The 20,995-nt window shown below is 54.7% G+C and overlaps 1 protein-coding gene across 3 annotated transcripts; it reads left to right on the top strand.

Annotated features, from left to right (window-relative positions):
• The first annotated feature begins 214 nt into the window (after positions 1 to 214).
• Positions 215 to 12,999, top strand: HRH2 (histamine receptor H2). 3 transcript variants are annotated; one of them, XM_048320259.1, is made up of 5 exons: positions 215 to 410; positions 5,615 to 7,109; positions 8,965 to 9,046; positions 10,223 to 10,388; positions 12,183 to 12,999. In XM_048320259.1, exons 2-4 carry the CDS (start codon positions 6,007 to 6,009, stop codon positions 10,367 to 10,369), a joined length of 1,332 nt encoding a protein of 443 aa, XP_048176216.1. In that variant the 5' UTR covers positions 215 to 410; positions 5,615 to 6,006; the 3' UTR covers positions 10,370 to 10,388; positions 12,183 to 12,999. The 3 variants fall into 3 exon arrangements, with proteins under 3 accessions (XP_048176216.1, XP_048176217.1, XP_048176218.1); XM_048320260.1 differs by lacking the exon at positions 8,965 to 9,046 and having other exon boundaries at positions 5,615 to 7,062; XM_048320261.1 differs by lacking the exons at positions 8,965 to 9,046; positions 12,183 to 12,999 and having other exon boundaries at positions 10,223 to 10,361.
• The last annotated feature ends 7,996 nt before the right edge of the window (positions 13,000 to 20,995 follow it).

The raw sequence follows: 20,995 nt of genomic DNA, 5'->3' as shown, positions 1-20,995 counted from the left end.
GAGAGGAGAGGAGAGGAGAGGAGAGGAGAGGAGAGGAGAGGAGAGGAGAGGAGAGGAGAGGAGAGGAGAGGAGAGGAGAGGAGAGGAGAGGAGAGGAGAGGAGAGGAGAGGAGAGGAGAGGAGAGGAGAGGAGAGGAGAGGAGAGGAGAGGAGAGGAGAGGAGAGGAGAGGAGAGGAGAGAGGAGAGAGGAGAGGAGAGAGGAGAGGAGAGAGGAGAGGAGAGAGGAGAGGAGAGAGGAGAGGAGAGAGGAGAGGAGAGGAGAGAGGAGAGGGACCGAGGCAGCCGCCGCTCCAGCACACACTTCTGCCTGCACAACTGAGCCACACGCACCGGGGGAAAGTTGGAGTCAGTGCAGCCACTGAAGGCTCCCACACGCGCAGGGGCTGTGAGAAAGCAGCACCTTTCCCAGGTAAAGCTTTTGCCTTCTTGCTGAGTTGCTACGCCGGTAAAATACTTTCTAAGTGAGATTTAGAGGGTGGGTCGCTGCTGAGTGGGACCCTGCAGCGGGCCAGCTGGGTCAGAGCAAGAGGGTGTCACTCGTCAGACCCTTGTGCCATCAGCGTCCAGTGGTGGCTGGAGTGGAAGCCAGTTTGGGGACTTTTTTGGCTGTTGCTGGTGGGGACAGCTTGATGTTCTTGGGATCCAAGAACATCAGGGTCAGAGGAAGGACATGGGTGGAGTGTGCCCAGAGCACAGAGGCAGAGCCCTGCACATCTGCAGCATCTCTGCCCAAGCAGCCTCCCCACGAGGTTTGCTGCTGACTTCTTGCACCGACCTGCCCGAGCCCTTTTCTCTGAGCACTCCAGCCCTGCACACCCTGGCAGCTGGTGGGGATCTGCTGCTGCCCCAGCCCAGGGCATGGCCAGATCTGTGTAGCTCAGGAGGGATGGGCAGTCCCCAGAGGTGTGCAGTGCTCGTTATCCCTGCCTGGAATAGGCTTCAGCAGGAGGCTGAACCCCGGAAACTCAGGCAGCTCCAAGCACACTCATGAGCCCGACACCTCTGATTTCAGTTTCACCTTTCCTGGATACTCAGTGCCAAGCAAACTTTCAGAATGCTGACTGCTCTGTTGGGTTTCACATACCTCTTCACATTTCCTGCTTTCAGGGGTCCTGAACAGCTTCTAACCCACAGAGCTCCTTTCCTCCTGGGGAGGCCTGATGGAGGGCTGGTGGCAGTGATGGGGATTTTGTCCAGCCTCCCCCAGCCCCTCTGCTCATGCCAGAGGTAGTAATTGCTGCTTTGTATCAGACATCACACTGGGATAGGGCAGAGAGAGCACCAAGCTCTGGAGAAGCCCAAGGAAGAGGGACAGAAGTGTCTGGGGATACAGCCAGGCAGGACACCAGTGTCTCCTCACATTTGTCCTCTCTGACATTGCCTTCAAGTCCTACCTCTGGCAAATTTGCTCTTGTCCCATTGTGAGTCAGGCTCATGGATCTGGCAGGGGATCAAGAAGCCCATTCCCAGCTTGGGAGTTTTGCAATTCCCACCATCAGACGTCAAACACCCTCTCTCAGACCGGAAGAAACCCCTACACTCCCATCTCTTGGCTGAAGTACCTCTACCAGCATGCCCAGATGTTTAATCTCGGGAAAGAGTTGAACAGAATTTTAGAAAAAGCCACAATGCTCTGCTGTGAGCTCTGCATGGCCAGGGAATGCACTTTGCTCTTAAGTGACTTCTGCCAGCACTTTCCTCAGAAAGAAGCTATCATGGGAGGCAGAGTAACATTTCAGGTCTGCAAGGGCAGAGCCCTCCTGTCCGTAGGACAGAGCTAAAAGGCTTCACGTGGCACTTCTCCTGAGCCCCCCACCACCTCTGTCCTTCCCAGAAGTGGGAAACGCTTCCCAAAGAGAGGCTGCCACATTCAGGCACTCCCTGAGTGCTCCTCTCTGCCCACGTGTCTGCTTATGGTGCTGATGCACCCAGGCTTTTAACAGGTTTAAAACAAACCTGATGTGCCAGAAGTGGAAGCACAGGAAGGGAGAGGAGCCAGTGCATTCCCTGCTGGAGCCAGCGCTGCATCCCATTAATCTTACTGCAAAAGTGCACCAAGTGCTGGAATTAATGATGTTGGAGGAAAGGATGCTGAGAGAAGGGGAAGGGTAATAAAAAGGTAAAATGCAACAGAAATTTCCTGTGAATAAATCACAACCCCCTCCCCAGGGGAGATAAATGCCATTTTAAAGGGGAACACAGTGGATCTAATGCAACATGAACTGCAACAGAGCAGAAATATCTATTCAGGAGAGAGAAGACAGAAATTACTATGAGAATTGTAAAGAGGATAATGGTGAGACTATAGGATATTACAACGGAAGGATCGTTAATGCACCAAAGAAGGCTATGAACAGAGCTCCTTAAAGATCAACCTAGAGGTAAATTTTATTTAATGGTTTTCATTAGTGACCTTGGCTCAGAAAATGAGGATTTCTATAGGAAAAATGTTCTGGTGAGAAACTTGGGAGAAGTTTTGCACTGGACAAGGGACTAAGTACGACAGCAGAAGAACCAGAGGATCTGAAGATTAACAGAAACACACTGGGCTGCACAAGCTCACATGCTTAGGGTCTAAAAGCAAAAATTGCTACTCTAAGCAGCTGAAAACACCATAGGGAAAATATCTGGCTTTTAGGGAACCCCAGGATGACTGCAAACAAAACAAATGCAACCCGACAAGTCCTCACAGCAGAGATAGTGTCCACCAGAACACCAGCACCACTGGAAAAGGCACAAGAAAGATGACCCAGAAGCAATGCCCTGCTCTGGTTCCTTCAATGCCAGGAGGGTGATTTTGAACCAGGAACAGATCCAGGCTGTGATAATGAGGATAATCAGGTAAATGTAAAAGTTGCCTGGTGAGACAGGGCTGGAAAGGTACCATTTATTCTGGCTGTTGCTGCCACAGGAAACAGCTGCTCCACTCGTGCATCGAGGAGGAAATCCACTCGCTTTGCCAAAACACAACGGGAGCAGAGGGCACAGGTACTGAATGTGGCTGCAAGTGACCCAGGCAGAAAGCCAGGGGTGCATGTGGAGTCACAGAGAGCCAGTGCTCCAGGAAAGAGCTCTGAGCTGGACCTGGGGTCTGTGTCCTGACAGCAGTGAGATGACAGCCCCCCATCAATACCAGCCCTCCACTCTGCTTTTCCTGCAAAGCCATGTCCAGAGGCTATGCTCACCTGGGGGAGTGTTTCCTTGAGATAATTTGGCTGATATGGGAAAGTCTCCGGCACCTCCACCACAGTTAAGGTTGCAGCATCTCACATCAGAGCTGACAGGAGGCAGGTCCTGCCCCACTCCACGGAGGAACATCCCCAAGGGTTTGCAGGCAGCTCAGCCCTGCAGCCCACATTGAGCCACGGAGTCCCCAGCTCTACCTGGGCTCCTCTGCAGGGATGGAGACACCACTGTCCCCTTGCAAATGCCCACTCCTTGCCCTGAGCTACTCTGAAAAAGCAAGAAGAAGCAAAACTCCTTCCGGGCACATCTGCAGTGCAGGGCTGCACCGGGAGCTGCCCTGGCACTGTGGCAGGAGCTGAACGTGCCGACGTGCCCAGAGCTGGGACCCAGCAGCAGAGCCCGAGGCAAGGCCCAGCAGAGCTGCAAGAGCCAGAGGCAGGAGCAGGTTGTTGGTGTGTGGCAAAGCAGCCACGTAGGAGGCTGCCATCCACCCACAGCATTTTCTAAGTGTGCTACTCCCCCTATAATTTAATCTGCCATTTCCACATGTTGGTAGCAATGAAAACACATCCCTTTCACTTGGAAATACTCTTCTGTGAGAACAACCTGTTCTCCTCGCTGCTATCAGTGGGCAGGCAGCGTTCAGCTTGTTCCACACTCCTTTTGTGAGTGAACAAAAAGCTTTCCATGGCAAGAGCCTGCGCTGCAGCTGGAGGTGAGGAACTGCTCCACACACTGCTGCCGTGGCTGAAAGCATCGCATCCTTCTCCCAACAGCCTCAGTCCCAGCACCCAAACTCAGAGGGCCTCCTCTCTGGCAATCAGGTTACTCTGCTCAGCAAAAGGCTTCCTACAGGCGGGTTCATGGCTTGTTGTTCGCTTTCCCTGCCTTTGGAAGCAGCAGGGCTCTGGGTATCGCCTCTAATCTCAGTGGTCCAGTCCCAGTCTCGCCCCCATATGGTTCCTGGCAATCAGTAGTTGTTTACTCATGCAGCCTCCCTGGTATACTCCCTCCCGTGGCCCCCATGCCTTTAGACTTGAATCAAAGACATAAATCATCTGAAGAGTATTTCAACCTGCGCCACAGTGTTATCTTGTTGTTGCAGGGGGAGTTTAACTTCAAAATCTCACGTTAGTCCTCTGACAAGGCTGGACTTTTTCCTTTCCTGGAGTTTCTTCTTATTGCTCCATCTCTGCAACCTGTTGCTCTCTGCAGAGAATCAGCTCTACCTTCATGCACAATCCTGGGCACCACCAGGGAGGGCTTCATGGAGTCTCTCTGGGGTGCAGAGAGCCTGCAGAGCTGGGTCGTGCACCGCCCATGGGGACCAGTGCAGCTCTCCCACACCAGCACATCGAGGAGGATGAGGAGACCCCTTATCTCATCTGGGAAGATCATGGTGGGAGACCACAGCTTGGACACAGGCAGCTCCATGAGGGTCCCAGCACAGTCAGTCCAGCTCCTCAGCCTGTTCTCAGCCCTCTTTCTTGTCCCTGCAGTGCCTCAGTTCCCCTTTAGGGATCTTCCCAACATGGGTATTGCTTCCAGTCAAGGAACCAAGGTCCCTTTGAATCTAGTAGTGGTGGGGTCTTGGAGATCACCATAATCAGCAGCTCATTTGGAAGTTAGAGTGGTTTGCTCTGTTGTTTCTTCCCTTACAAAATGCGGATTTTTGTTATTTGTATCCAGACAGAAAACAGACAGGAAAAGGGATGTTCCTCTTCCCTTCCAAGACCCAGAGCAGAGTGGGGATTTCCTATACAGGCTACAGGAGCTACTGTGATTTGTGATGGCAGGGACCAACCCAAGGTGTTGGGCTGCTGCAGAGCACAGACACAAGGGCAAAGTTTAATGGGACTGGCAGCCACAGCCAAGATTCAGAAATTACGTAGTTGTGACTAATTTTGCTGGATTGCATATGAACTGCTTTCTCAGGAAAATTGTTTCTTCATATCCTCTTTGTTCTCACTTCTACTGCAAGCCTACAGGAATGTGATGGTTTTAAAATCCCTGCCCTTCTCTCAACATCCCTACATTACATGGGCACCCCTAGGGCTGGGAGAGCCCAGCTGACAGGTACACAGGTGCCTGGCTGCCAAAGGACTTTCCAATTCGGGCTTGAGTGGGCTGGAGCAGCCAGGAAGGTGTGGACACTCTGTTTCTGGAGGGGTTTGAGGGAAAGCTTAAAGGGTCTTTGCCCACTGCATCTCTGACTTGATGCTTTTATAGTATCACAGAATGGTTTGGGTTGGAAGGCATCTTATAGAGCACCTTGTTCCACCCCCTGCCATGGGCAGGGACACCTTCCACTATCCCAGGTTGCTTCAAGCCCCGTCCAACCCGGCCTCAAACATCTCCAGGGATGGGGCAGCCACAACTTCTTTGGGCACCCTGTGCCAGGGCCTCACCAGACACTTTCTTTTGCAGGTTGTCCTCAGGAGGTGGCAAAGCTCTGTCTCTGCTGGAGCACTGCTGACCACTGTCAGTAACGAAACATGCAGAGGGCATGAGACCCCACAGGACCTGACCCCATGGTCACTCAGAGGAAAGGAGAAGGCAGGAAAGGAAAAGGAGCAGCTGAGATCCACCAGCAGCTGCCACAGGACGTCAGCTCCAGCACTGAGCTCCCAGAGGGGAGCTAGAGACACAAGTGAGTTGCAGTGCCATGTCTTTCCTAGACCATGTCATTCCCAGCACACAAGGCTGAACATGTAAAGTGACTCTGCAATGTTCTCCAAGGTCACTGTAGACCAAGGGTCGCTTTGGGAAGAGCTCTAGGTCTGCCTGGTAGAGGCTCACTCCAAGCAGCTTTGGAGCTGATGGGAGCAGGACTGCTCCATCCTTGCAGTGACGCCATGGATCCATGTTACAATCACACAAGCTCTCAAAAAAGGATGGACTTTCCCCTGCAGCTGCTGGTCGGGTCCTGCCTCGTCATCCTCATCGTGATCACTCTCTGTGGTAACATCATCGTCTGCCTGGCCGTCACCCTCGACCGCCGGCTCCGGAGCTTGACAAACTGCATCATTGTCTCCTTAGCCATCACCGACCTGCTGGTGGGGCTTCTGGTGCTGCCATTCTCTGCTTTCTATGAACTCACCAAGGAGTGGCCCTTTGGCAGCGTTTTGTGCAACATCTACACCAGCCTGGACGTCATGCTGTGCACAGCCTCCATCCTCAACCTCTTCATGATCAGCCTGGACCGCTACTTTGCCGTCACCACCCCACTGCGCTACCGCCAGGTGGTCACTCCCTCCCGCGTGGCCGTGGGTTTGGGTGTTATTTGGACCGTTTCACTGATGGTCTCCTTCCTCCCCATCCACCTGGGCTGGAACACCAACGGGACAGCAGTGCAAAACACAGGCCCCTGCAACAAGGAGTGCACGCTGGAGGTGAACTTTGTGTACGGGTTAGTGGACGCCTTGCTCACCTTCTACATCCCTTTGGTCATCATGTGCATCACCTACTACCGGATACTGAAGATAGCGAGGGAGCAAGCCAAGAGGATCAACCACATGTGGGGCAACACCTCCACGCTACCCATGGTGAAAGAGCACAAAGCCACCGTGACGCTGGCAGTGGTGCTGGGAGTGTTCATCGTGTGCTGGTTCCCCTATTTCACCATGTTCACGTACCGGGGGGCGTGGGGGGACAGCAGGGTGAAAGGCACACCCATGTCCATTGTTCTCTGGCTGGGCTATGCCAACTCAGCCCTGAACCCCATCCTCTACGGGACACTCAACAGGGATTTCCGAGTGGCGTACCAGCACTTGCTGCGTTGCTGGAGGATGGGACACCCCAGGAACTCCCACCTGCCTCCCCTCCAGGAGGCCCAGCCCAGGGGCAGGCAGGAGGGTAAACCCTTGAAACTGGAGGTAAGGAACAAGAAGGGGACACTGCTCACCGATGAAGCCCTCAAGAGGTAAGAGCCTTCCTACACTAGGGACTCTAATGGTAGGTCTGTCCCCAGAGAGGAAGGCAGAGTTGGGGACCCCACAATTTCCATGGACTTTTAAGCAACAAACTGATGCCCCAGCAGGCAATCCTTGCCCAGGCAACTGGTAAATTCAGAATTTCATCACCATCCACAGGAACCCCTCACCAACCACAGCTTGCATCCCCTCCATGCTGGCAGCACAAGCCCAGGTACTCCAACTTCCCACATGGCTGGCCTTCCCCTGGAACTGCCACTGTTCACAGGGAGCACAAAACTTGTCACCCTGGCTTTGCTGGGTAATGGGGACAGTTTTGCCTTCAGAATTTGCTGTACAGATGGGGTGCAGCCGTTAGCTGGGGCTGCTCCCCAAAAACAGCCATGTCCCAGTGAGGAACAGCCAGCCAAGTCTGGGCACACAGCAGAGCTGCAGGGGCCCAGGAAAGGTGACTGCCCATCACAGAGGGGAAATCAGGAATTAGTCCTGGGGCACAGAGTCAGAGCACCTGCAGCCAGGCAGAAAGTCCCTGCAGGAGCCAAAATCTGGGTCCCCAGTTCCCTGCAGAGCAGCTCAGCCACTTCCCTTTCAGTCCGAGCCACGCATCCTCAGCATTTCAGCTATCAGTTTGCACCAGCAGTGAATTCAGCCAACAGCAAGTTCCATTCCCATCTCTGGAAAGGGGCAGGAGTAGCCCAAATTTGGTTGGCAAATGCTTTTAGGAATACAAATACCCATGTAAAGTTTGAGCCAAAAATTCCCTCAGCGTCATCCCAAGTATGTTATGAGGGTCAACCCCACCAAGGGGTGCAGTGAGGGAGCAGGATGGGAGCAAAGTGGGCAAGATCTGTGCCAGGCTGTGTCCCCAGCCCTCTCCCTGGGCACCCATGTCCCCACGGGGCTGTGGCACCCTCTCACTGCCTCACTCCAAGGTGTTCACTCAGCCAAGCACAAGGAGAACGGAGAGGCAGGCTGTCAATCTGCTGCTCCTGAGACTAATCTAACCTCTAAGCAATGCCTGATAAGCAGCCCAGAAACTTTCCATCCATAGATAAGGAGTCCTTTGATTCCCTGTTCCCAGCGTGCCAGCAAAGAAACCGCGCTCGTGCGCTCTCGCAGCACGTGCCCTTGATCCTGCCCCAGAAACAGTCTTGAGCCACCAAAAGGAGAACTCAGGGAGGTGAACCAAAGTTCAGAGCCACCCAAAAGGCTGAGGCAGCATCGTGCCTCCCCCAAGTCACCAATGTGACTTTAGCCAAGGGAGGGAGGCAGAGGAAGAGATACAGGGGTATGGATTAACATGAACAAATACGAGAATGCAGGTCCTGGGGCTGCATTTTTCAGTTTTCAAGGAATTAATGAGGAGCCCAAAGTTATAGCATTTGGTAAACTGTAGGTTGTATATAAAAACATATGGAAAACACGTGCCTAAGGTGGTGGAGGTGTTTCTGCAAACATGGAGAGACAAAGAGAGCTGTCCTGTTTGCTCACACAGAAGTGCAGCCCCTGGGCAAGCCAGGAGCTCATGCACTGAGGCTCTGCAGCTCAATTGGGAGAGCTGGAGATGGGGAACAGGCTGTCGGGATCACCCTACACAGCCAAGAGACAAGAGAATATAAATGCCAGTGTCTTCTCAAAATGCTGCCGTACCACAAAGGGAGAATAATGACTTGGAGGGAGGTAAAAGGGGAAGAAAAATGGGTTTCTGTTCCTCAGGCAGAGGGCAGGGTCACTGATTTCCTGGCTTTCCCCCTCCCATCTTTTCCGGGTAAAAAAGATTCTTCCCCTGGTTCCCCAGAGGGAAGGCTCAAGTAAGGGAATGTTTCTTGACCTTTCAAAATCTAGAGAGCTGCCTCCCCGTCCTACACAGCATCACCACTGTGGTTTCTGCTCACAATCAGATAAAGAGTTGCTCGAGCACCTCAAGGTACTGCTTTTACTTTCTCTCCTTCTCTTCGTGGCCCCCTCACCTCACAGCACTGTTGCACCAACGATCATATGTGGCCCCTTCCAGCCCTTTTTTCCATAGTCAGATACAGAAAGATCTGCTGTTGGCAGATGATTAGGATCAACTAATACCACACAGGACAGCTGAGCACAGGATTTACCCATTCACCAAAACCTGGCAGCCAACTCCACCCGCAGCACAAACCGAGCTGGTTCCTCTCCCCTCTTCCTCTCCACAGAGTCTTCCGAGTCATCTGCCCTGAACATGTTAACAGGAAAAGACCAACATAAATAATTCCAAAAACTCATAACACCCTCCAGATAAGAACACCCAGAGCTCAGAAGAGCTCTGCTCAGAGCAGCTCCATGGGGTCATACAAGGGAAAGCACAACCAGCAGAATTTTGAACCGCTGCCCTTAATAACAATGTCCTTTTCAGTTCTGAGGCATAGGAAAAAGACTAACAAACGAGAGTGGAAATACTGGAGAAGTGCAGCTGGTCTGAGGAGTCACTTGGAATCTCAGTCAGGAGCAGGGCAGAGAATCAAAAGCCATAGGAAACCCCCATCATTTAAAGGGCTGGAGGGCATTTCCATGGCTGAGGACCAGGTAGGGTGGAGAGTCCAGGGCCAAGCAGAGATGCAAGGGAAGACAGCTGCTCCCATTTGCTCACTGGGCATCAGAGAGGAAGGCAATTCACACAAAACCAGTAAAGAAGAGCACTGAAGTGCTCTCAGGAACCTGCTTCAGTGCAATGGAACAGGGCTCTGAAGAGACCTGGTGCTTGTCCTGCTCGTGGCTGTCGGCTCTGAGACTGGACCCTGAGATCCAGGGAAATTAAAATCCTGTGAGAGGGAGCACTACCAGGGAAGTTTTGGGGAAGAAAACACTGGAGCTGAATGAGTGGCTCTGGCTCACATTCTTGCATGTCGGCTGTGCTTAGAGCAGCTTAGGGCAGGACCACAGCCACAATGCATGGGCAGAGAAGTTCCCATCGGAAAGAGTCACTGTCCTAGTGTCCCTCAGGGGACACACAGCAGGCAGACACTACCTGGTGCTTCACAGACCAAAGCCAGGCTCAGCCAGGCTGGCACTGACAGACTGGTCTGTTCTTTTTCTCTTTTTCCTGTCTTCATGTGCGATTTAACCTTTCCAGCACCGGAGCTTTTCTGTGAGTCTCAGCCAGCCCGCTGCCCTAGGACCCACATCTCCCAGCCTTCAACTCCTGGCTGCCTTCTTCCAAAATCCTGTGTGTGAGGTTGAAAGGACAACACTCAGCTTTCCTCAGCAAGAAACTCAATAGCAGAGGCAAGAGCTGCAGGGTGAGTACAAGGCCAGGGTCCCTGGGTGAAAATGAGGGAAGAGGCGGCTCTCCCTGCTGTGGCATCCACTGCCTTTTTCCTGGGGCAGGCATCCCTTCCTGATGGTACCTGGTGCAAAGGGTGATAGCATCAGAGATGCATCCTCACTCCTTTATGCAGCACTGTTTGCTCTCCAAACCCAGTCCCAAGCCCAGGGGAGATGAATAGAGCTGGGCCCCTCCTCTGTGGCTGCCCTGGAGTTTTGGGCTTATAGAACCAGCCTGAGATGCCCTGAAAGATGCTGCATCCTGCCTGTCCCTCACGCACTGAAGAAGCAGCTGCATTCAGACTATGAATTTCCAGCACACTTCATTTTCATGCAAGCCTACATCCACATAAATTGCCAGCAGCTTTGGCGGAGATGCTGGCAGGGCTCCCGAGGTGAAGAGCTGATGCTGCATGAGGCATTTGCTGCTCTCTCCAAGTGCTGCTGTGCTGGAGGCCACGCCTGCCCTGCATGGGGATGCCTCTCAGCTCCAGAGAGCCACTTTGTGCAGCACTTTTCAGGAAGAGTCAGGCAAGGTCACCCTGGGCTCCGCATGCGCTCCCCTCCAATGCTGCACTCCGATAACCTGGGCTCTCCATATTGACTCTGCCTTGGGGGGGAAATACGGTCACCCACGTGCTGGGAGCTGGGCACACTTGGTCCCTGCTGCACACTGAGCATTTTTAACCTTAGCCAAGGTCACAGCAATAACAGGAGCCAGAGCTGTCTGTCTGTCTGTCTGTCTGTCCACACACACAGCTGAAAGGGAGCTGGAGCACAGGGACCCCCTGCCCTGGGCTGCAACATCAACCCACACTTCTCAGAGGTACTCCCTGAGAATCACCCTGGAAATGCCATGGCCCATCAGCAGAAGGAGAACCAGAGGACTGGAGGCTGCAGATGCTGTTCTTTGGGGAGGCATCACTGCTGCCCTGCAAGAGGAGCAGGGTGAACCCCCCAGTCTGGAAATCACAGAGTGAAGCTCCCCAGGGCAGACACAGTACTTATCCCCCTGGCAGTGCAGACACAAGGCAGAGACATCTCTGCTGCTGTCACTGCCCAGCAGCAGGGACAGAGGGGACAACAATTCCAGCTCTTCTGCTTCATGCTTCCCATCTCTGTGCATATGTTCCAAGACACACGTAGCTTCCGTGAGGAAAACGCAAAATGCCAGCCATCCCCTGAGAGGCTGCTGATCTAATCAGCAGAATGAAGTAGAGGCCTTTTTGCAGGAGATCTGAGGTCCTGGTTTGACCACAGACATCCTTTCTGCACCATGGGGGTGGGGGACAGGAAATGCTACCTCGTACAGGACGCCCACCCAAAGAGTCCCTGACCAAAAAATTCCCTGACCCACAGCAGTACCAAGGAGAGGGGCCATGGGAGAAGCAGCACCCAGGAGCAGAGCACTGCCAACCTCAGAACATCAACTTTTGTCAGGCTACAACACTGACAACCCTGCCGCTGCTGGTGGCCCGAGGGACAGGAAGAACAGGCAGAGAAAGCCACAAAGCAAAGTGATGCTGCTCAGAGGGGAGTTGGGTGATAGGTCTTGGGGTGATGCAAGCCTGCTCAGCTCTGCCCAAATGTCAGCACTCAACATTTAGTCGAGGATGCTGAGAGCATCCTCACAGCATCACATCACGGTCCCTCCCAGGCACAGCAAGTGCTGAATGCAGTATCCCTTACACTGGGGAGCAGGCGATGGGGGGAAATGGATCCAGCTGCATCCTGTAAAGCCATTGATCTCCCTCTGTGTTCCCCTGCAGGATCCCTGCTCTGGCACATGGCATTCACTCCATCCCCAAACACTGCTGGAGAGGCCTCTGCCCACCCAGGTTTCTTCCCAGGAGGGTGGTGTGTTAGAAGAGCCCTCGGAGGAGCTGCAGAAGAACATCTCCCCTGCCCTGTCTGGGCAGTGACACTTTCAGCATCAAGCCCCACACCAGCAGGAAGAGATGCCTGCAGAGCTGGGTCAGGAACCAGTGCATGACCCTGGCAGGGCAGGGCTGGGGGTGCCCTCTCCAGACCCATGGCAGTGGGCCAGGCTGCAAGGGCACAGGGTGGAGGGGGAAAGGGGCTGCTGTTGAGATCTTGGTGCCAGGAAGACCAGCCTATGATGGAGAAAGGCAACACAGGCACTACCTTCCCTGGTGCCCTGTCCTAGGGATGTATCCACCCCTTTGAGGGGGTAAGGTGCTGGTAGAGGGGGGGTGATGTGGCGGGAGGGGTCAGCATGGTGGATGTTGGCAGCCACAAGTGCTGGATGTCTGTGCACAGGACATCCCAGTCCCTCAGCATCCGTGCTGGGTCAAGACTGCCTCCCATGCTGGGGAGAGTTTGGCATCCCTGGGGCTGCCCTTACTCCACGTCCCCTGTCCCAGCCCTACTGCGAGGCAAAGAGAAGCCCTGGAGCCTGCTGGGCCATGGGGAGACTTTGAGCAGCCAGGGTTTGCCCCAGGCTCTGCCCTCCCCAGCAGCTCAACACTAAGAGTCCCAGAAGAGGAGGTTTCTGCCCCGAGCCTGTGCAGAAATCATCAGCGGTATAAAAATCTATTTAAGACAGAAAGAAAATGAGATACTTGATTTCTTTGGGTGTGCTTTGTCCTGGGAAGAGCCTCCCTGCCCTGCTACACCCTGCTGTCCCATCCCCATCCCTCTGCTGGGACAGAACCTGGACACAGCACAAACCCCCAGGACACAAGCACGGCTGCCCTGGGCAAGGGCAGAGCACATCGTGCCCAGTGGGACCAGCCAGATGATCCCTCCCTGGTCCCTGAGCTGATGGAGAAGGGGACACCTCGCCGCCCCTCAGGCGCGGACCTGGAGGGGCGGCACCGCTGGCTCGGAGCTTCCCCTGCTTGCTGCGGGCACGGACCGGCCTCGAGCTCCGGCCACACCGTGAGCATCACCCGTGCTCCCCAACCCGGCACAGCACACCCCGCTCACTCCCCCACCTCCTCGACATGGCCCGAGCCACCGCAGCGCTGAGTGTCAGCACCCGCCACTGGTTCCTCTGTGGGCTTCACCCTTCCACCTCTGGTTAGTGGTTACAGAGAGCAAGGAAGGCTAAGAGAGGGGGGGCATTGCAGCTCCAGTGCCTCCCAGCACCCAACCAAACCCCACTAAAGCATCGGTGGGCAAGGAAACAGCCCCAGCAAGGTGATGCCCTGGCAGGTAAGGTGCCCTCATGGTCCTCCCTCATACGGCTTTGGGAGAAGGAGCTACGAGACCCTTGGACTGAGCCCTCTGGAGCAGATTGAGAAAGTGCCTCATCAGCAGCTTTCCAGAGCAGCAGGAGCCGCGTCCCTGCAGAGGAGCACATGGAGAGCTCCTCTTCCCCAAGCAAACCAGGCAGGAGCAGGCCTGAACCACCTGCAGCATCCACACTCCGCTCCAGCTTGGAGAAGAACTGGCAAACACACACCCAAACCCCTGCCACCTATGATAACAATTAGAGACTTATCTAATTGCAAAAATAATTGCAATTGAAGTGTTTAATTACCATACTAAGCAGGAAGAGCCGTTTCCTACTGTTCCAGTAGCACTCTCGATCCATCAAACAAGGTTTGGGGCTTGTTTGGGTGCCGGGGTTTTTGGTTTTTTTTTTTTTTTTTGATTATTAGATTGCAGCCCCAGGGGATGAAGAGATTTGCTAATTAGGGTCTTGGAGAACAACTACCAATTCACAAACACTTGCTTTTAATTTCAATACTAACGAGGCTGGAAGAGGGAGAAAGCCAAAATGCAGAACATCTGTGGCAGTGCTGGCTGCAGCGGCGCTGCCCCCAGCCCCTCCCCACCGGGCTGTCACTGCTCGGGAACCATCCCGGAGACCACGGGGATGGGCTGGGGACGGGCTGGCTCAGTGCAAGCACAGGCAGGGTGGAGCTGCTGCTCTGGGTCGCTGCTGTCACTGCAGCCACCACACAAGCTAATCCCAGCATCGATCATCTCTAATCCCCTCAGAGACCATCGGCTTTCTCAGTGATGGGCTAATCCTGAGGCAGCCGTTCCATCCCCTGGGGGTGCAGCAGCGAGAATTTCTCCAGGTGACATTTGGTTTTGTTCTCCTCTAAACTGACAACAAAAGAGAATTTAATTCTCTCGACAAGCAGCAATTCTGTGAGGGAAGAGAAACTGCTTAGGAAGCTCCTAACCAACATCTGCTCTCTCAGATAGGAAATATCCCCTGCTAGTGGAGGGAGCACAGGAAGGGCTGGCTGCCAAGTGCATGGGGACATCCCCATCACCCTGTCCCTGCAGGGGACACAGGAGCTCATGCTGCCCTATATATGGGACCCCCATCCTCACCTTGCTCCACCAGCCACCCCAGGGGCCCACAGAGCCTGGCTGGGCTTCTTCCACCAAACCACCTTTCCCATCCTTGCCACAGCTCTGGGTAGGGTCCAAAAACCTGCAGAGAGGAGACACAGGGAAGGAGAGAAGCACACAGGAGGCAGGAGCAGCCGCAGGGCATCCAGGCTTCCTGTCCCCAAGAGCGCAGCTGAGATGTGGTGGCTGCCACGGGCCGGAGGCAAAGGAGTGTTTTATTTCTTTTAGATAAAAGAGAAACATCCGTAGAATGAGAAAAAAAGTGAGTTTGTGGGGGGTTTTTTTCAGACTGTCATGTGATTAAACACAGAGGAAACAGAAAAGTAGAGGACAGCCCCAAGCAGTTGAAAATGAGGAACTTTGTGTTAGAAATCTCAAGATTTGATTTTCTGGAATAAAATGTGTTTTGGGGTCACTCACCCAACAGTTTTGGCTGGGGAATCAAGCCTCTGGAAAGGTTATGGAATCCATTGCCTCCCCCCAGATCTAAAAATTACATTTCCATGCCACAGCGTCTTGAAACCAAGGACAAGCACTCCCTTCCATGAAGGAGATGACAATGGGGAAGGCATCATCAGGTGCCTTCCTGGCCTCAGCTAAGCCCTTCTTGTCCAGCCGTTCCCCACCTCCAAGAATGCCAAGGCTGGCAGTGCCAAAGGCGTGGGGCTGATCCCCGACCACCACGGGATGGTGGCCATGGGACCAGGAGCATGGTCATGTCACTGGGATGGTGGCCAAGGGACCAGAGAGAGAGGACAAAGCCACTAGAGGGCACAAGTATGACAGAAACACGTCTCCACATCAAGGGACCTCCAGCTTCTGCAGTTCAACAGTCCCAGAGGTCCCCCAAACCCCTCATCACCCCCACCTCCAAAAAGTCCACCCTGAGCTCTCCCACACCAGAACACACCTTCTCCTGGTAGCTCAAGACCCCACCACGCAGGGCTGGCCGTGGAGAGCCGGGTGCCCCTGGCCAGGCAGCGAGATGCGGGTCCTGCAAGGAGCCATCTGGCCATCGACGAGGGAATGTCCAACGTCCTTTTGTCCTTTTCTTCTCCTTTCTCCCCCAGAGCTCCCTTCAGGCAGGCGCTCCCCTCCCCACTCCTGCAGCCGCCACCGCTTTCATTAAGGCTCTACCACCAAACCAAACACCATTTGTCAGGGAATCGGCTGCCAGAGGCAGCTCTGCTGGAGCAGATGCCCCCGCATCCCCCAGCAGACAGACACTGTCACAGCCGCCTTCCCGGCGCGCCGCACACCTGCGCGGAGGTCACGCTGCCTGCGTGGGTTTGCTGCCCTCGGTACAGAATGGGGGTCACAGAGCCCTGTCTCCCGAGCTAGATCCCTGCTCCCAGCCCCAGGAGCACCCCGGGACTCCTGTGTGGGCGTCGGAGCCGCTCTCAGCACCCGGGCTGCCCCGCCACTCCACCCACCCTGGGCGTAGCTGGCAGGTGCTGCTGCCCCGGGGGTGTTTGCACAGCTGTCAGGGTCTCCCGGATGGATCTGCTCTCCTTGCTCACAATTCCCAGCCCACGGGCAACAGCCGATCTCCTCCCTGCCGGCAGGAACCCAGAGCCGCTGGAGGCAGAGGCAGCAACACCCTGCGACCCCGTGTACACAGGGGCTGATGCTGATTAAACGCAGCCCCGGTGCTGATAATTAATTTCTCAGAGGATTAATTACTTGGGAAAGCTCCAGAAGGAATGCTGTTCTTCCTGCCACACAGCCGTTGGGTCTGTTTGGGCTTTTAAAGAATTTAACAGCAAAGGGGAAGAACATCCCCCGAGGAAGAACTGCAGGCGTACCCTGGGCTAGGGGAGCCTGTTAGATTTGGGATCTCTGCTGGGGCTGTTCTCTGGGTCCATGAGGATGCAGGCAGGGCAAGAGGATGTGCTGGCACTGCCCATGTCCCAGCAGTCAGGAGTTCCTTGGAACTGGCCATGGGCATCGGCCAAACCCCCTCCAGCAGCTCCTTAGACCCATCTCCGTCCACACCATGGGCTGAGACATCCCAGTCTCCCCACGGGACCTGCCCAGGGAATCACAGGGATCTGTGTGGAGAACATCCACCTGCCCTCCCCCAGGCACTGCCAGCCATCCATGGCGCTGGATGTGGCCGTTCCCACCCCGGAGCTGCAGGGCTGGCTCTCGTCCCCTCAGCCCGCCTGCCATAGCACGGCTCCCTCCGGGCGCTGGCGCGGGGCCGCGCTGGACGCAAATGCGGAGCGAGCAGCCCCTGCAGACAGCACTATTACACAGGGCTCTCCATCCCTTTTGCTTAATAGGAAGCATTTTTCTGTTTCATTTCCCTTACCCTTGGAGCTGAAACCGCCTTTCTGCAGCAAAACACACCAAGCCAAGGAAATTCTTCTCCCTTTCCAGCTCGCAAACTCCCCTCCCTCCTCCATCAGTAGGAATGCCCACCCCACAGTCCATCCCTTGCCTGGGGTACATTGTACTGTTGGAGGGACAAGTGGTCCCCATCCCTGTCCTCCCACCGGCACCTTGGAGACAGCAGGGACAGAGGTACTGAGGGGGCTGCAGGATTCTGTTCTCTCCATGTACAGTTCTTGCAAATATTCCCAAATACGGCAGAAGGCAGTCTGCCCTCGGCTCACCTCCTCTGGCCCTCCCTGAGGGCACTTCACTCGCTTGGCCTGCTTCAAGGCTGAGCTAAGTCCACCACTCGTTATTGGGCAATTAAGCTCTTAATTAACAGGTTGATTTCCCCTCAGAGCCCTGCCAGCAACTCTTAGTCCCTCTGTCAGCTGCCTCCCGGCAGGGCAAAACCTGCAGGGCCCGGGGAGTGCTCCTGCCCCCGGGATGGCTCCAAGGCATTTTTCCTACCTCCCCCACGATCTGTTCCTGCCAGCCTGGCGCTGGGGCACCACAACACAGCCTGGAGGCGTGAGCCTGCTCCAAAAATGCCCCTGCAGCACAAGTGAGCCTGACACATGTCTGGGCTCAGAGTGACACCAAGGAGTCAGGGGCAAACAGGGGTGAGACATTGCCACCATGAGTGATGCTTAAGCCTAAAGCTCCATGATTAAAAAAGCTCCCATCTTATAAGCCTTAAGAAAAAATAAAAAATACAGTATTCAAGATATTCCTGCCTAGAGAAAAAAAATCTCTCAGCAACCTTTGCTGCCAGCATGTCCCCCCTGTGTGCTCCTCCCTCCTTCGAGACTGAGCAGGGAGAGGAGGCAGCAGGGCCATGGCCCAGCCCCAAGCTGGCTGGACCATAGGGGACAACATGGAGACCCTGCCCCAGGCTTCCCACCAGCCTCCAAACCTCAGAGAACCGCAGCAAACCAGCTGTGATGAGCCGCCGTCCTCGGTGAGATGGCAGGGGCTGCCCTGCAGCGCTCTGGCTTTCGTGTATTCATCACTTGTCAGTTCCCCTTAGCCGTGAAAAGAGAGTTATCCTCCTACCAGGGCAGAGCTGTCCCGTTCCCAGCAGGGCTGGGGACACAGGAGGCTGACACTGAGCGGTCCCCATCCCGCTGCTGGGGTGTCTGGGTGGGAGGAGAGAGGCGAGTTTGGCTAATCCAAGTGGAAACTAATTGTGTTTCATTGAGGTTTTATCTCTGCAACTAGCAACATGCTCCTGCAGGAGATTTAGTGTGAAGTTGTCTGGTCTCTGCCAAGGAGGCTGGGTTTTTTAGGGAAAGCACATTATGCATCAAAGTTGAAATTCAAATCCCTTTTCCTTCATTCCCAGAGTATATTTATGACGCTCCAGATATTCCTTGGTGCATCACAGTTTGTGGGAAGCCCCCAGTCACTGCAGGAGCCCAGGACCAGCTTAAAGCGCCGCCCAAACTTCTTCTGCTTTATGGTTTTTCCCTTTGCTTTAAGTTGTTGCTGCGTGAGTGGGGGACTGTGGGCAGGCAAGGCAGACAGGGATGAAGCTGATGCACATGAATGGCTCCAGGTGAACTCCCCCCAGCCCTCCCAGGGCTTCCCAACACAAGATTGCCCCTCTCCATCCCAGCCCTGCTGTAATTTCCACACCCCCATGCCTCCCGTGTGCAGCCTGGCGTCTGCAGTCTCATCCTGGATGGGGCTGGCAGCAAATTGAGTGTTTTTTCCTAAAGATGCTCCACTTCTCTCTTCGTGGGGGTTTAGCAGGTTTCAAGTACAGCCATGCCAGGAGGTGAATCAGCCCAGCCTGGAGCCTGCACTGGGGATGGGGAGGAAAGAGGGGGGCACAGGAGGGGCACGTAGGGGAGTGCAGAGGGGGAAACACAGGACTGCAGCCCTCTCATCCAAACCCTTCGGGGTGTAAACCCACCTGGTTTGCCGAAGCAGGCTGGGAGGGTGGATAGGTGGGGGACTCCTTCTCCCCACCCAGCAGCTCCTCTCAATGCGTCAGGACAGGCCCAGCATCTGCAGTCACTGGAAAATCACGCTCCATTTCCAGAAAGGAAAGCAAAGTGTAAATCTCCCTCTCAGACACACATTTGTTCCTCTGCAGCAAGAAAAGTGGCGAAAGCTTAAATTTCTGAGCTAGAAGGGAGAGACAAATACATCAGCAGCACCCCGGGTGCAGAGGAAGGAAACATCAATTCTGGGATTATACCAGCGGCCACTGAGATTTCTCCCTCCCTGGCTGTAATCCAGAAACACCACAGATTTCTCTGCCGACCACGCAGCTCTTACCTCTCACTGTGTCTGGGGGAAATCTGGATGCCTTTGTGGTCATGAGGGTGGTTATTGCACCAGCGTTTGCCCAGAAGTGCCAGGCTGGGGGGAGGCAGGGATTCCCCCAGCTGCATTTCACATTCAGAGCAGGCTGGCTGTAGTGCTCGGCTCTCCCCAGTGGTTCCCTTCATAAGAGGGAGCAAATTCCACTTATCTATCCAGGGAAAATTTGCATTTCAAATATCCCAACTCCAAATGTCACCCAGTTTGATCCCCTAAGCTAAACAAATGCAGTGGAGCAGGGAGGGGGCCGGAGTGGCTCGCCAGTGTGAACAGCCAGGAAGAAAGGAAAAAAAACAAGGTTAAAAGCATGTGCAAATGTTTAATCTGTGCTGAGGTTGAGGATGGGAGCAAACATGGCAGAGACCTTCCCCTTCTTCCAGCCTCCATCGGGCAGGACACGGAGGAACAGGTATCTGAGGCTCCAACCATTAAGGATTAGGGATTTTGTGTTTGAGATTTTGTTTACACAATAAGACTTAAGACTGCATGGAGTGTAGGTGGATTCTCCCCGGTGCCTGCAGAGGAATTAGTGCCTGTAAAGCAGCCAGAATGAGCTAAAAATTGGAGAGATCAAAGTGCAGGAAGAGGAATCCCACGTTCTCAGGGATGGGAGGAGAGGAGAGGAAGAGGGCAATGGTCAAGCCTGAGACAATTGTGGCTGCTGACCCTGGAGAGCATGGGGAAAGGCATGGAGCATCCTCACACTGCAGCTGCAGGGATGCCAGAAGGCATCTCAGGGACCAGCTGGGCCCCAGGTGTTTTCCATCCTCTCCGGAGGCTACAAAATTTCCCTGACAGGCTCTAGTCCTCAGGAGAGGGATGACCACAGCCCCTCCTGAGCTCTCTGCTGCCACAGGGCCATCTCTGCAGAGCACAGCAGAAGAGGGGTGTCCAGCCTGGACCCCTCTGCAGTGCTGGGGCACAGGGGGAAGCCCAGCACCACGCCCTGCAGGGAGGGGAGCCTGATCCCGATGTTCATACTGGTCCCCCATGCCCAAGGTGACACTGCCACGTGTCAGCCCATGCTACACGAGGAGGGAACACACTTGGCTGGGCCTGGGAGGGCTCTGCCAAAGCCCTGGACCTGCAGTGCCCAGCCTGCTCTCCCCGCCTGGCTGAGCAAATGAGTCTTCTCCTCTTCACCTCATTAAAGCCATGAGCTGATTCGATTAAAACGGGGCACCAACCCTCATCCCCAGAAGGCAAATGGGATGAATGTTTAAGGCATGATGTTTTCTGGCCCCCAGCGCCTTGTTACCCCTTCAACCCCCAATGCACAGGGCACTGCCTCCTGCCAATTCCCTGCCTGCCATGCACAGCACCTGCCTGCACCTGGGTAAACTCACCTAGGGCAGGAGTAGTGCCAGCCCTGCACTATGGCATCTTGGCCCCAGGGACCCGAGCCCAGTGAGGCCACACAGACCAAAAAGCAGCCCAGGCATGGCAGGTTTGCAGTTGCCTCCAGTGCTGGCTCTTGGGGGTGTCTCTGGCTGCAGCAGCCCACAGCTGTGGGGCTCACAGATCTACAGGCAGCCCCTTT

The sequence above is a fragment of the Corvus hawaiiensis genome, chromosome 15 (genome assembly GCF_020740725.1).
Source record: "Corvus hawaiiensis isolate bCorHaw1 chromosome 15, bCorHaw1.pri.cur, whole genome shotgun sequence".
Lineage (NCBI taxonomy): Eukaryota > Metazoa > Chordata > Aves > Passeriformes > Corvidae > Corvus > Corvus hawaiiensis.
Note: the sequence above shows the minus strand (reverse complement) of the source record. Positions and strands in the feature narration are given on the sequence as shown.

Bases quoted from the DNA above. Each gene is read 5' to 3' on its own strand.
- HRH2 (XM_048320259.1), top strand. From the start codon at position 6,007: ATGGGAGCAGGACTGCTCCATCCTTGCAGTGACGCCATGGATCCATGT. The intron at 7,110-8,964 runs GTAAGAGCCTTC...TTCAAAATCTAG, and splicing joins ACCGATGAAGCCCTCAAGAG to AGAGCTGCCTCCCCGTCCTA. The intron at 9,047-10,222 runs GTACTGCTTTTA...TAACCTTTCCAG, and splicing joins AGTTGCTCGAGCACCTCAAG to CACCGGAGCTTTTCTGTGAG.